Source organism: Sander vitreus, chromosome 5 (genome assembly GCF_031162955.1).
Source record: "Sander vitreus isolate 19-12246 chromosome 5, sanVit1, whole genome shotgun sequence".
NCBI lineage: Eukaryota > Metazoa > Chordata > Actinopteri > Perciformes > Percidae > Sander > Sander vitreus.
The window spans coordinates 17,192,684-17,206,680 of record NC_135859.1 but is presented as its reverse complement, the minus strand read 5'-3'; the positions used below and the strand labels follow the sequence as shown (position 1 = coordinate 17,206,680).

At 39.4% G+C, this 13,997-nt stretch overlaps 3 protein-coding genes across 4 annotated transcripts; 1 reads left to right on the top strand and 2 right to left on the bottom strand.

The window, feature by feature from the left end:
* Positions 1-405: 405 nt before the first annotated feature.
* On the top strand, positions 406-4,888 carry LOC144518237 (eukaryotic translation initiation factor 4E-binding protein 1-like). 2 transcript variants are annotated; one of them, XM_078250748.1, is made up of 4 exons: positions 406-573; positions 709-854; positions 1,899-2,087; positions 4,230-4,888. In XM_078250748.1, the coding sequence occupies exons 2-4, from the start codon at positions 719-721 to the stop codon at positions 4,259-4,261; spliced, it is 357 nt and encodes a 118-aa protein (XP_078106874.1). In that variant the 5' UTR covers positions 406-573; positions 709-718; the 3' UTR covers positions 4,262-4,888. The 2 variants fall into 2 exon arrangements, with proteins under 2 accessions (XP_078106874.1, XP_078106873.1); XM_078250747.1 differs by having other exon boundaries at positions 407-854.
* A 2,249-nt stretch (positions 4,889-7,137) lies between these two features.
* On the bottom strand, positions 7,138-9,819 carry spaw (southpaw). The gene is made up of 3 exons (XM_078250746.1): positions 9,280-9,819; positions 8,069-8,880; positions 7,138-7,725 (listed from the first exon to the last, which is right to left on the bottom strand). The coding sequence occupies exons 1-3, from the start codon at positions 9,563-9,565 to the stop codon at positions 7,573-7,575; spliced, it is 1,251 nt and encodes a 416-aa protein (XP_078106872.1). The 5' UTR covers positions 9,566-9,819; the 3' UTR covers positions 7,138-7,572.
* Positions 9,820-10,021: 202 nt separating this feature from the next.
* dguok (deoxyguanosine kinase) lies at positions 10,022-13,519 on the bottom strand. The gene is made up of 7 exons (XM_078250745.1): positions 12,874-13,519; positions 12,281-12,390; positions 11,993-12,192; positions 11,535-11,682; positions 11,285-11,400; positions 10,691-10,790; positions 10,022-10,506 (listed from the first exon to the last, which is right to left on the bottom strand). The coding sequence occupies exons 1-7, from the start codon at positions 13,145-13,147 to the stop codon at positions 10,480-10,482; spliced, it is 975 nt and encodes a 324-aa protein (XP_078106871.1). The 5' UTR covers positions 13,148-13,519; the 3' UTR covers positions 10,022-10,479.
* Positions 13,520-13,997: the final 478 nt, after the last annotated feature.

Genomic DNA, 13,997 nt, shown 5'->3' with positions numbered 1-13,997 from the left:
TATTTTAAACTCTGCAAAAGCATATCAATAGACAAATTAATGTGCCAGTGGCTAGACCCTTTTTGTCTGTAAAAAAAAAAAAAAAAAAAAAATAAAAATAAGATGAGTAATGTATCCATTTTCAGTATCCATTGAATAAATGCAGTCCTGCAAAACTAGCAGCGAATCCTTTTGTTTGCCATAGGTTACGGCTAGAATTAAACTGGTAGTTCATCTAGCAAGGTCGTAATCTGTTGAATGTATCCTATAGCCTAATTTGTCTTAGATTACCTTTCAGATATTTTTATATGATGATATGGAGCTATTAGAAAACAGTTGAACTTTATAGTACAGTCATTGCACAGACATGATGTGCCAGTAGGGGGCGGAATGATTTCATTTTGTCCAGCTCGGGCAGTATTTTCCCCTGCAGCCTCAGCCTGTCTGTGTGTTGTTTGTGTGCATATTAGAGGGTGAGTGAAAGCAGAGGTGTACCTGGGTCCTTTTAAAGAAAGAACCTGTACACAAGTGTGTGAGACTGCATGTTGTAATGTGACGATACTACATGTCATCATTTGCACTTATGAACAAGAGGTATTTATTTTTATTTATCCGAAAGTAGCCATTCTGTTGAGCCAAACACAAGCGCGGTGTGGCTTTGTTGTTTTGTAAAACTAAGACTTTCTGCCTGGTTCGTGCTATTTAGTTAGCTAATTTTAGTTATTATAGTTGAGACAAGATGTCCACTGACTGCCAGAAGACCACTGCCAAGGCCATCCCGTCGACCAGGAGGGTGACCATTAACGACGCGGCGCACATGCCCCACGACTACTCCACTACTCCCGGAGGGACCCTGTTCAGCACGACCCCGGGTGGTGCGTACTGTTGTTATACATTGACTTTTATGTGCCAACGAGAGATGCTGTTACCCACCGTCATACATGATTTATACTCGTATCAACTAAACTGCTGTATTGTCTGCAGTGAGTGCAGGAAACGCTCAGGCTAACTCCATGAGGTCTGTTGCTGTCAAACGCCACTGTGCAGAACCAGCTGCTAGCTATGCTCAAGCTAGCTGCTAACGCTAGCTAGCAAGTGTGGTTGAAAACAGGAGGCACAGATTGCTAGATCTGAGGTAATAAACTAATCGTGATCCTAGGCATGTGGGTGGTATAAACTCATACCGCTGCTTGCTTATTAAACGTGAGACGTGTTTTCGGTGTTTTGTGGGTTATATCAGCTGATCTTTGAACATTAGCTATGTTACTGTCCTCTAATGCTTGTGGTGGTCATACGTCACTGACCACTAAAGCTGTGATTGGTGCTTACCAATGTGCGCTCACTATCTTGTGGTAATTTTTTTTAATTACATTTTATTAACAAACAGCATGGTAAACATATTATACAGTACATTATGTACCTGTATAACATGTCATGAATTCAAGGTTTTTAATAGCTTTCCTATTTTTAGACTATAGAATTATAGGAAATAGAGAAAATAAACAAATGCATGACCAATAAACTTTAGTCACATTAACAATATCAAAATCTTAACACATAAAAAGGAGGTTGGGGTGGTGGATGAAGCTGTAGCAGTAAACAGCACTGGCATTAGCATATCATCAGAGTAACGGTGAGAAGTGTCAAGTTAAATGACACACTGCACTAGATATGGGTGATGTGGCCATAAAATAATATCAAGATATTTTTGGGAATATCTTCGATAATGCTTTTTTTGATGACATGACAAAATACTGAACAATTTTTTTATTATTAGTTTTTAAGAACATACGACTGCAACAAAAAAGTGTTAAAAGCATAAAGGTTGACCTTAGTGTTCTGTCTGAACTGAGGCAGTGCTCCATTTCTGATCATGCTGATCAGTCATCCTTCTATTTTTCTGCCTCTTCACACAAAAGGTACCAGGATCATCTACGACCGAAAGTTCCTGCTGGGGTGTCGCAACTCTCCCGTGGCCAAGACTCCTCCAAAAGGTCTGCCCAAAATTCCAGGGGTGACAAGTCCTCCCTCCAAAGACACCAATGAGAAGGCCCATAATGGAGAACTACTGAACAACAATATCACTGCACCTGATAGCAGCAACACTGGTATGTTCACACCCATAGATATAAAATCTACATTAACTAACCCAAAATTAGCTGTCATCATCATATATAAACATCACTTGTTGTCATCTTACCTCATGCCTTAACATGATTTTCCTTTCAGTAAAGTAAATAAAACATAATCTGTGTCTTGATCAGGTAAAGTAATCCAGTTTGTACTTCAGCAGTTCAGGTAAACTTCCCGCGATTTCTCCGCATTATCACCGTAAACTTGATATCCAAAACGAGAATGAAAGAGAATGAGACGAGTCCATGAGGAGTTGTGCTGAAGACATTGGCCTTCCCAAACAAAACTTTTATCAACAAAAACAACTTCTCATTTACAGTTAGAAGACTCTTCATCCTGTCATCAAAACAAGGACTTAGGTTTATGGGAAATGAATGTGGTCTTATAAATTAGTTATATATTATGTACAATTTATGACAATAATAAATATACTAATATAATACAGTAAGTTGTTTGTTTCTTGTGTGTCTGGTTGTAATTACCTGCCTATGACATTAATACTGAATCTATTTAGGATAAAACATATTGTTTAATGTGTATTAGCCATTCAGAATAGCAAAGAAGTGATTACTTATTAAGCTCGGGCAAAAATTAAAAAAATTAAATTATTGTATGGAATATAAATGCAAAATGATTAGATTATCTTCATGATTGAAAACATACATTTGTTCTCTTGGAACAATAATAATCAAAATTCTACCAAAATCTTTGTTTTTTGGTTTCTAGACAGGCAGAGTTGTCTTACGATCATTACTTTGAATAAATGTATGTTGTATTGGTAAAAAAAAATATAAGGATTATAAAGACAACATGAGCCTCTTTCCCCATATGTTCCAATTGAAGCAATGGTAAAACTTAGCCCAGGTAAGAAGGCCGCCATATGGTTCCATCCTGGAATGGCAAGTCAGAATTACATATCACATCTATTGTTTAATATATATGTTCATCCTCAGACAAACATCACAGGGTGGCCCTTGCTTTTGGAGTGAAGGATTCAGACCTGGATTCAAATGTAAATTAATGTAGCCACTGAAAACTACAGCACTAATGGGTCCTTCATCTTGTTATTATCAAATCATAAAACTGTTTTCACATAGCTGCCATTCTCTGTCTTGGGTGAGAAGCCAGTTTGAAGTTTCAACAAGGAGGTCATTCTTGCCATTTCATTTCACTTTCTTGTTCAGCCTGAGATTGTGTCCCTGTTAGCTGATTTCTGTTTAGGAGGGATTCGTAATTTTGCCTCAACCAATCAGTAGCTAGTGATGTATCCGTCCTGTCAACATCATTTTCAGTTGAAACAGAAGCTGAGGTTGCAGTTGCATGGAGCAGTTAACATTTTAAACATGTCGATTTTAGAGTTGTTACTTCTAGAAGTCGTCTTGCAGCAACCTGAACAGCTGCATCATTCTCATCTACGCTTGTCAACATTCTCTTGGCAGTTTTTCCTTTTTGCAATTTTTTCTGCTGATGGCACAAGAAGATGACTTCTCCATTCTGAACTCCGCCTACATAGCTCTGATTGGATAGGTTGTTTCTCCAAGTGGGGAAACGACCATCAAAGAGCACCCCACCAGACCTAATTTAATTCCCGAAAAACATTTAAGACATGGGCAGCGATTCAGAGGTCTGGAACCCAGCTAAGGCCTGATATGTTTCCTGATATGATTTCCTATTCATTTGTGGCTTTTTTTTTTTTAAATTCTTAAATGGACTGACTGAGTACTTACAAAAGAAGTTGCAATCGGTCAGAACTAAACATTCATTTAAAATGTATTCATATGTATTTGAGTTGTTATCAAAAGATAGAAACATATCTGAACATATCAAGTTAGACAACTGTGTTAAAAAAAAACAGTTGTTGATTCTTTGAGTACCTTGTTAAATTAAACATGCTTCATTGCTTCTTTAGGTATCAGTCACCCTGTGGTGAACTCTTGCTCTGGTCACTGCCAGATGTTTTTGACAATATATTATCTGCTAGTTATAGAAGTCCTCCAGTCTTCCTGAAATATTACTTTGAGTTCAATATGATATCCAACTGTTAAAGATGTATCCTAATATAGCAAAACATTTGATGTTTGGTTACTGCAATATGTATTTTTTTTTTTTTTTTCAAGGTGATGACTCACAGTTTGAAATGGACATCTAGGAGGACCTGGAACGAGTGTTAAGATGTCAGACTTACCAACAAGAAGCTGTGAGGAGCACCTTCTTATTTCCCATCATCCGTTCCATGAAGACGGAGGTTCGCCTTCAGTATCTCCAGTGTCTTAGTGTTTTAAAGTCTGTCTTTATCAGTATAATTTGCTTGTTTTGCCAAGAACAAATCTGTAATGAAACTTTTTGTGTCATCTTCAAGGCTTAAACCTGATTTTATGTATGACAAGGTGTGCCTTCCTCTAATGGCTACAAGTTTAAAATCAACCCTGAGAAGTACTTAACACCAACAAAGCCTCATCCCTAAGAACTGGTATAAGTTAATGAAAATTAAGATCAGTAGGGAAAAAAAAAAAAATTAAGTTTGTCGAATTTAAACCATTCCAAAAGGGTTTTTAACTTGATGTGCTTTATTTCCACACAGTTCCTGACACCTCTGTTCAGATATTGCCTTGAAATGTTTAAGATACAGTATAATTTGTCAACCGTGCTCTTAAAAAAAGGGTATTCACCTGAAGTGTCATACAGGGAATGTAAACCATAATTGTGTTGACATTTTTTAAACAGATTTTAACACGGTTTGTAGGGTGACAAAGCATTAAAGCAAACAACATTAAAACACTCGTTTTGTCATTTGTATTCTATAGTATGCATTGATTGTGTGCTCTTAGAAAGTCCTGTTCCCGTCATGTCAGTGAATTGTATTTTTAAAATAATCAGGGTAATATGTTCATCGGTTCACTGGTCTGAATACACATTTCTCTTGGACAGTGCCATCCGACAGAGCAAAAAGCTGTTTGTTATTTCTGCGACCACAACTGAGTTATTAGCAGTTTGCTTATTTAAAGTAAGTGAAAAGTGAATATACAATTTGAAATGATACTGAATCTTGACTGTTACATTCGGCACAGTCCTATCAGAGGAATTCCTTAAGGAGCTCACAGGCAACTGATAACCTCAGTCAGTGGACTGTATAAAGAGAGGTCAATATACAACTGTACATAGCTGGGAGAAACTCCCTCCTCCCTAAGAGCTAGATGGGGTCATCCAACATTTCCATTCCACCACTGTTGCTGGCCCCTTGTTGCTTCACTGTGCCTAAGTTTTGCTATAGGTTCATTCTGAAGTGGCTGACCAGACTTTCCCTTTTGATGAGTATATTATATAAAGACTACTAAATAATGGATGTCCCAGGACGACTCTGGCATTATTGCACTGAACTATTCAGTATTGCTCGGCCGCTGTGCCTCTGTTGCGTCTCAAAGTTTTGCAAAAGATGTGCTGGTCAGGTGGAATTGGACAATAACCTATACACAGATGTCATGTCAGAAGTATCTGTTCATTGGTCTATTCAGTAAATGCCAAACAGGACGTTTTGTAGCAAAAAGGAAGACACACTGTAGATCCACTAATTTGAACTCTGCTACTAAGAAGTAGCACAAGTTTGAGGAATACAAGTTTTTGACAGGGCCTATTACATCAGTTTTAATTAGTAATCATTCCTGGTAAAGTAAGAGTGCAATTGCCTGACCACAAGGGTGTTTTAGACATAAAAGTTTGTTCAGGATGGAATAAATGTGTGAGAACTGACACATGATTTAGAGGTGATGACATCAAGCTCCCACTACTTGTGTGTTTTCTGGACACTTGTAAAAGTGTCAAAGTTCCACATCTGCTTCATTATTGCAAATGGTCTGCGCTGAATATGGTTATTGTTTAACTTATTAGTGTAAAAAATAGGTTGGATGCTTTACTGTTGTTTAATTGAGCATAAATAAACACACATAACCATTCGTTGAAGCCTGCAGCTCTCTGGCATCATCACTGGCGAGACCATTGTAAGACAAAGCATCAAGTGAATAAAACCTGAAAGATGTGAGAGACTGTCTTGACTTGTCTGGTCTTGTCCTGGTTGAAAGTGTGGATTGAACAGTTTCAGCTGAGCAGTTCCAGTCCACCCTGTCCTTCCTCCACAGTAGCTTCAGCATCCAGACGTTGACTCTTTCCATTCCCTCATTGCTTTTGGGGTCTATCTCCCCTTGTCACCTCTGCTTCCTGGCACCCCGCCCCCTCTCCAAAATAAACAAGTGCTACTTCTTTTCTCTCCCCCATTGACCCATCCTTCAATATACTTTTTGTGTTGTTCCACTCTGCCTGTCTGTTTGATCACAATCAACAAAAGAAGCCTGGCCAGAAAGGGCACTAATGACCTCTGATGATGTGTGTAGTGTAATAGGCCCAAAGATGTGGATTGGAGGCGAGGAAGGCAAATACACTAAAATGTTAGCTGGTCACAAGTCAGAGGACAAGTGGGATTAAGATGTAAATGAGTATCTACAAACAGGTTGAGCCTTTGAAGTGCTTCTTGTTAAGTGTATTTCATTCTGTATAATAGCTGCTGCTGAGAGATTCAATATAAATCACTACAAATGAAATCCAAATAAACAACTTAAACTCTTCTGTCCTGTATACATATTTTAAAACATTGCAAATCATAAAGTTATGCACGGAAGCAAATAATGGCCATGTTTAAATCTTGTAAGTTACTGAACTTAAATAGTACTAAATCTATAGCACTGAAATATTTTACTTGAAAACCATCTGAATTTATGTGTGTTCCTCTATTTTTTAAATTTGCTGTGGTCAATTTCAAGCTGTGCAATTTCAAAAACTTACAAAAAGTTTATTTAATTTTAGGGTTCATAAACTCACATAGAAGTACCCAATATTCAAAAACTATATTGAAATTGCTCAGATTCAATAGTGGAGCATCCAAAAACACAAAAAAACAGTCATGTCAAAATAAGGTTTTAATATATGTTTCATATTTTATGTACAAAATATACATTATAATGTATAAATAGACACAACATATCACATTTGCATAACGGAGCTTTCTCCTAACTAAAGATATATACTATTGTGTACCACCCAGTATGGATGAAATATATTGTCATTCAAACAGTCATATCCTATATAAATTAAATAACTTTTTTTGGGGGGCTTTTCCCTTTATTTGATAGTGACAGTGGATAGACTGGAAAGGTGGGAGAGAGAGAGAGATGACACGCAGCAAAGGACCGCAGGTCGGACTCGAACCCTGGGCCACTGCAAAGGACTCAGCCTACATGGGACGCACGCTCTTACTGGGTGAGCTAGAGGTCACCCCTAATAATTGAACATTATTAGACAACATATAGTAGACCATGCAGACGGTTAAGAAGCAGTTGCATTAAAGTTCAAGATTATGCTCCGTCAATAGTTGCTCTTGTGTCTGCAGTGAAACCAGTGATGTGCTGGCCTTCAGTGACATCCACACTCTTCAACAATCATGTCCTCGTGATGCCGCAGGGCCAAATCATCATTCTCGTAGTACAGCATGGAGAGCGGGCTGAGACGCGTCGGCACACAGGACGGGCAAGATACTCTTTCTGGATGGTGATGTTGCAAGAGGCTCTGATGAATAACAAGAAAAATAACTTTATTAATCCTTTTTTCACTCTGTTATTTTACACACACATGCGATTGGATAAATGTTAGAGTGATTGGACTGCCCCCTGAGCAGTTAGGGGTTCTGTGCCTTGTTTAAGGGCAACTTGACAGTGCCCAGGAGGCAAACTGGCACCTCTCCAGCTACTAGTCCATGTTAGACTTGAGCCAGCTACCCTCCGGTTCCCAAGCCAAGCAGCCCCCACAGATTGAGCTACCCCTAACCACAGTAAACCTGTGACTTTACAAAAACTGATTGTATAAGATTCTAAAGAGCTAAATGGGATTAAAAATTAAGTTGTCATCTCACCTGCATGTATGCATGGTTGGTTGGGTTGAAGGACTCATCCAGTGGTGTAGGACACTCTCCCTCACAGCGAAATGCATTGTAGCGTTTAGGGTGCACAATCCACTCGTCCCAGCCGATGTGGTCAAAGTCCACCCACATGTCTACCTTCCGACACAGCGGCCTCTGGGCCGGCTCTGCTGCTGGTGCAGGAGTAGGTGAAGCTCCTGCAGCCACCCTCATTCTCTCCATTCTGTTCCTTTTGTGGCGCCGACTTTGACTGTCACTGCTGACTCTGTCCATCGTCACATACTTGGAGTTCTCCACAGTGTGAATGAGACTGTGTGCTGTTTGGCCTTCCTGGGGCAGGTTGTGCTTAGAGAAAATGACCATCATGACCCGATTCGTGGTTGGATGGTGTATTTGTCTTTGCCTAAATCCCAAATTCTTGAAGAGTGACTTGTCAGTGATGTCACCTTCATCCCCAGCACCGCTCCCATGGTCCGCCTCAGGTTCTCCTGAGGCCTCTTGGCTTGACACTCCATCTCCCTGGTACAGCCAGTATTTTAACAGAGCAGTCACGTTAAAAACCTTCCAGGCAGACTTTGTGCTGCTGGCTGATGTGTCTAAGCTCCCCAGGAAAAGGTGCTCATCCTGGCATGATGTGCTGCCATGTTCACAACTCTTTCCAGAGTGATATAAATCCACGGTGGCACGCTTGGAGCCAGAGAAAGCAGGTAGTCTGATCCGAAGTTCTGCCAGATGGACAAGCTCATTGGTAGAGATGGATGACATGTCAAATATGACTGTCCATCTTTCACCGACTTGATGGCAACCTGAAAATTAGACAAGAGAACTGTAAACAAGAACCCAGATTCACACACAGCAGTCTAGAGATTTCTGGGCAAACCAGATCCCTAGACAAATGTCAAAACAGTGGAGTGGGAGGGCGAACAGGACAGGATGTGTATTGAACCCCCCTGTGCAAGGACGTCTGAGGGCTAATATACACACCCTCTCACATAAACAGAGAAAGCCTTTAAAGTGGAATAAGCATTTTGACACTTGCTTGGTTGTAAAAAAGGGAGGGTCTGATAACACAGATAATGCAGCAACCAAAGAGCTGCTGGAGGATAGACTCCACTGTGGAGAAACTAACACATAACAGTACATAACATGCTGTATACCCAGTGATGCATATAAGCACAAAAAACGTAATTAAACGGTTTACTCACCTCTGGCCATCAGACTTAGGACAGAGTCAGAACTGTGTGCTGACGGGTTGTCACCTTGCATTGTAATGGTGTTAATAGCTACTGGCGATGAGTAATCAGCAGTCCTGAAGGAGCGGTACAGCTGCATCATGTACAGAGGGTATCTGCTGCGATGATTAAATGAGAGATTTCTGAATGCTAAACTGGTCTCGAGGCCTGTGAGATATCTGTGCCTCTGGGTGGAGAAAACGACTCCAAAAGAGCAGAGGAGGAATGTGCAAAAAACTGTCAGGACTCTGGCTTCCATTTGAACTGAAACCCACAAAATCTACTCCAACAATAATGAGAGAGAAGCAAAGATCTCCTTCCTTCCTCCAGCTGGCTTCAGGCTGAAATGATGCTATGTGCAGACGAAGCTCCAGACAGGCCCCTTTATAGTGGACAGCTGCCCTTTGATGACCCCTGACCACTCCAGGCATCTGAACAGCCCCTCTGATCATCAGAGCACACCAGAGGGGGAGACAAAGAATACATTTAGCCAAGGTCATTGTCCTGTCAATCTGCCTGGCCTTTTATATTCACTCAGGAGCCTAATCCTTTTGAAACGTAAAGATCCATCAACTAATAACACTTACAATGCTGCACAGCTATTAGCACCTTTCTGTTTATTAACAGTGGCAGAAGAAAAGTCAAATTTCACACATGCAGAAACAAAGAATAAAAGAAAAATGTAAAAACATTTGATGATAAAATAAACAATAGATCAACTTTCTTTCATTTATTATCAGGAATGTGTAAAACAGTAACATACACAAAAACGGTAAGATGCTCAGTTAACAAGTTTCCAAATGATCATAGTAGTGACAGCACAGTTTTTACATTCCATTATATTTCTACATTTTTAATTTAAGTGGAATTAACAACACAGTATAAGAACGAACTTTAACTACCCAGTGAATCTCAAAACAACAAAAACATGCCAATAACAAACAGCTGTAACAATCTAAAAGTCTCTTGGAGGTAACACATTTGTACACAGACAGAACTCAGTCTGTGTCCGTTTCATGTAGGTCCTGTAGCTTAACCTTTTATATTACTTTATATTTCCTTCACTCTGTGAGAGGCTCATGTGCAGTTATGTGTCAGCTAACACAGGCGACTGACTGAGGTCTGACTGGTCTCATCGATTTCCCCTGCAGATGTTAGCGGATGACTGTCTTCTCACAAAGAATTGAAGAAATTCTTCACCTGTGTACGAGAGGGAACTTTAGGATCACAATGGATCAGAAACATGAAATACATCAAACGTCAGATCAGAAAACGGAAATGATTCTCCTTGGATCAAAGACTGTGAGGAGGAGAAATTAGGTCTCAAATGTGGTTCTACCCTGGCATAGCAGCTATTTTGTCAAAGTGCAATAAATAAACATACCTTTGTTATGTGTTCCTCCTGCACCTCTGGGTCACTCTGAAACTCAACACTGGCATCGAGTTGTAACACAGGTATGTGTTTCAACTTCTCAAAATGTATCCTGAAAAGAGAGTCGAGCTGTATTACACTGACCACCTCAGACCACACACTGCTGACCCTCATCTGTTCACAGCCGAGCAACAAACAGCTGCAAGGGAAGGCATTTTAAATGATGATTGACAAACAGAAATCTGTAGCCCACGTAGTAGAGCATCCTGTAATACAGTGGCTGTACCACTGCTGGTATTTGTCATTTTTGAATTTATTTCATTTTCATACAAGATTCTGGCAGGATCATTTACCGATCATAACCGCTAAATACCAGTATTAAGTGTAATTTATTTAATACTGAGTTTTTTTTACACTGCAGATCAGGTCTGCATTCACAGTAGCCAACTGATTATAAAAATCAAAAATAGTCTATAATCTTCATAATTGTTGAAAAGAGTGACTTCACACTTCAAAAAGGTCATCTAATTGTTTTACATTTCAGCAGTCGCTGTAAATATTCAAAACATAAAAGTCTGAAGGGGACAAACAGACATGGTCACTCACTCAGTGCTCTTTTCAATAAGCCACCTCTCATGTTGAACGTGCAGCTTATCCAGATAGTCCAGTTTCACTCCTTTCTCTTCTGCCCTCCCCCGATGCTCGAGACGCTCCTTACATTTCTGAAAACAACAAAATACAATGAAAATCCCGATGATGTAATGTTACAGTAACAATAACACAAATACAAACAACTAACACTAGATCAATTGTCTCTCTTGAAATCGTAACATGAAATCTCTTATGTTCATCATACCTTTGGTGGGGCTCTGAGGTAAATGATGCCCTCCAGCTCCACCTGGTGTCCAAACTGCTCCACCAGGAGAGAGTGCCAGTCCTGGTAGACTGCCCACTCTGTAGAGTTGATACAACCCAACTCAAACATGTTCAGGGCAAAGACATATCTGACAGGACAGAATGTCTAATTTTAAAAAGTTTAAGCAAACAAAACAAAGGAGAATGCATTTGCTCAATATGTTGAATACATATAACCATTTAATGCTAATTCTATTGTTAGCATAATACTGATTATTACCAACAATAACAATAATATAGTAATGATGAATTTATGGATAGTGAAGTGCTCACTCTGCTTGAAATAGCTTTGGTAAAGAGTACATCACATAGATTCTGGGTCTAATGGGTCTTCTCAAAACTGGAGTTCCTCTTACATGATTTCAATTTCACTTTCCTGTCCTACCCTGACTCGCTCACCTGTCGCTATAGATGGAGCGCTCATACACCTGGAGAGGTGTTCCCTCTGAGCTGAGCAGGCGAGCTGGAGGAGGCTGCAGCTGCGTTCTCAGCCGGCTCATACAGGAAAATGTCTGAAATGTGTACGACCAGCGCTGTGGGTCCTGGTACATCATCTGCAGCAGGTTGCTGACTGTTGTCTGGGGGGATGCGTCTGTCCCCTGTCAAAGACACAAGCGGAGATGGTTAGCTTGGCTACCTTTGATTTTTGTTGGGAAAGGATGTAGAGGTCAGGAAATGTGCACGCACCTTCGAGGTCCCACTTTCAATGTTCTGCCACTTGCTGACAGGTTCTGCCACCACCTCCCAGTCAGGACAAGCTGCCTGCAAGAGTCTTGCAAAGGTCGACTTTCCAACAGCTGATATTTGAGAGGACATAGTACAGGAGAGTTACTTTACAAATTCAGATTATTAATACACATTTATAAATCAATCATAAATGATGATATATTACAGATTAAACCAGCTAGCAGTATATCAAGTTATTAAAATTAGCTCCACCTTTACCAGCTGCAACATTAAAAGCGATGAACACAATGCATTAATAATTTTAATCCAGTGATATAATGTATATTATTCTGAAATGGGTCATTCTGCATAATGAGTAATTTTACTTTTTGTACATTAGTATAACATAGTATATTTTGATTCTAATACTTTTGTACTTTTACTTCGGTGGGATTTTGAATGCATTGCTTTTACTTGTAACTGAGTGTATGAGTATTACATTTACTTAAGTAAAAGATCTGAGCACTTTTTCAACAACTGCATATTACCAACACTCGTAGCTTGGCACAAAAAAATCCTCTTATGTTGAAATATTGTAAATATATTTATCTTACCAATGTTGCCCTCGATAGAAACCCTCTTCACTCGATCTGCTGCATTCTCAGTTGAACTTGACAGGCCCCTTGAACAAGACAAACTGATCTTCCTTGAATTATTAGCCATAATACGTTGGTTCGTTGTTGTGGCTGTATTTTCAACTCGCAGGAGACTTTCATGTGTCTTCCACTGTGGAGGAGCAACATTAGATCCAAATCTCATGACCTGTATCGAAACTGTTTTTAACTTAGAAACACGGTTGAACTGAACACATCGATAGAGGGCAGACATTATGAAGTACAACTAACATACAAAGAGAATATCACATTAATCTGCATGTCACTTGGTGCTCGCTTATGTGAGTGAGCAGTAAAGACTTTATATAACCGCTGAGTCAAGCTCATGGTAACGTTAGCTAGCTAGCTCCTCCTCTCCATGATGTATGCTAACATGACCTTCTAATCGATTTACAGTTAAATATGTTAAGCTAAATAAACGCCAATACATTGGCTAAATCGTTTCTGTAGCGCCCGACCTATGATTTCGCATACTAGCTGCTTAGAAGTAAAATTATTAAGGTAAGTGCCTAAGAAAGTGTGCAAAAAACAAGTGTCAAAAAATGCTACAAACATAAGAGCATAAATCACTTCCGGTGTCATGTCCTGTAATTTCGCAATAAAGGCCTTAAAAAAGCAATACAAACTATCCCACCTGTTTGAAGAGGACATCGCTGGCAATGACAAATTCATACGTTGTATACATTGACATATATATGTACAGTTTAAGCTGGTGACAGAGTAGAAAGATAGAAAGAACCTGGAAGCCCTTGATTTCCACAGATGGATGAGGTCAGTTGCTTTATTTCTATTTAAATGCAGTAGACCTAACCCAAAATGTTTTTCATTTTTTACATATTTGTGAAATTTAAAGCTGTACATTTTCCACAACTTAACTCCGCCCCCCCCCCCACAACTCTGTGTGACACTTAAATAACCATTAATCAAATAACCTTTCATTAACTTAATCTATATAAAAATGTCAGCTATGAGAAATAACTAATTTCAACAGCAAAAAGATGATAAAGGCACTAGTTTGTTTTACAGTACTGCATTATTGAGGAGTCTTATCTACAAATAAATTT

Coding starts and splice junctions, on each gene's coding strand:
- LOC144518237 (XM_078250748.1), top strand. CDS start 719: ATGTCCACTGACTGCCAGAAGACCACTGCCAAGGCCATCCCGTCGACC. Junction 855..1,898: donor GTTCAGCACGACCCCGGGTG/GTGCGTACTGTT, acceptor TTCACACAAAAG/GTACCAGGATCATCTACGAC. Junction 2,088..4,229: donor ACCTGATAGCAGCAACACTG/GTATGTTCACAC, acceptor TTTTTTTTCAAG/GTGATGACTCACAGTTTGAA.
- spaw (XM_078250746.1), bottom strand. CDS start 9,565: ATGGAAGCCAGAGTCCTGACAGTTTTTTGCACATTCCTCCTCTGCTCT. Junction 8,881..9,279: donor CCTAAGTCTGATGGCCAGAG/GTGAGTAAACCG, acceptor TCTAATTTTCAG/GTTGCCATCAAGTCGGTGAA. Junction 7,726..8,068: donor CCAACCATGCATACATGCAG/GTGAGATGACAA, acceptor GTTATTCATCAG/AGCCTCTTGCAACATCACCA.
- dguok (XM_078250745.1), bottom strand. CDS start 13,147: ATGTCTGCCCTCTATCGATGTGTTCAGTTCAACCGTGTTTCTAAGTTA. Junction 10,791..11,284: donor CTTATTGAAAAGAGCACTGA/GTGAGTGACCAT, acceptor CTCTCTTTTCAG/GATACATTTTGAGAAGTTGA. Junction 10,507..10,690: donor AGGAGGAACACATAACAAAG/GTATGTTTATTT, acceptor TCTCGTACACAG/GTGAAGAATTTCTTCAATTC.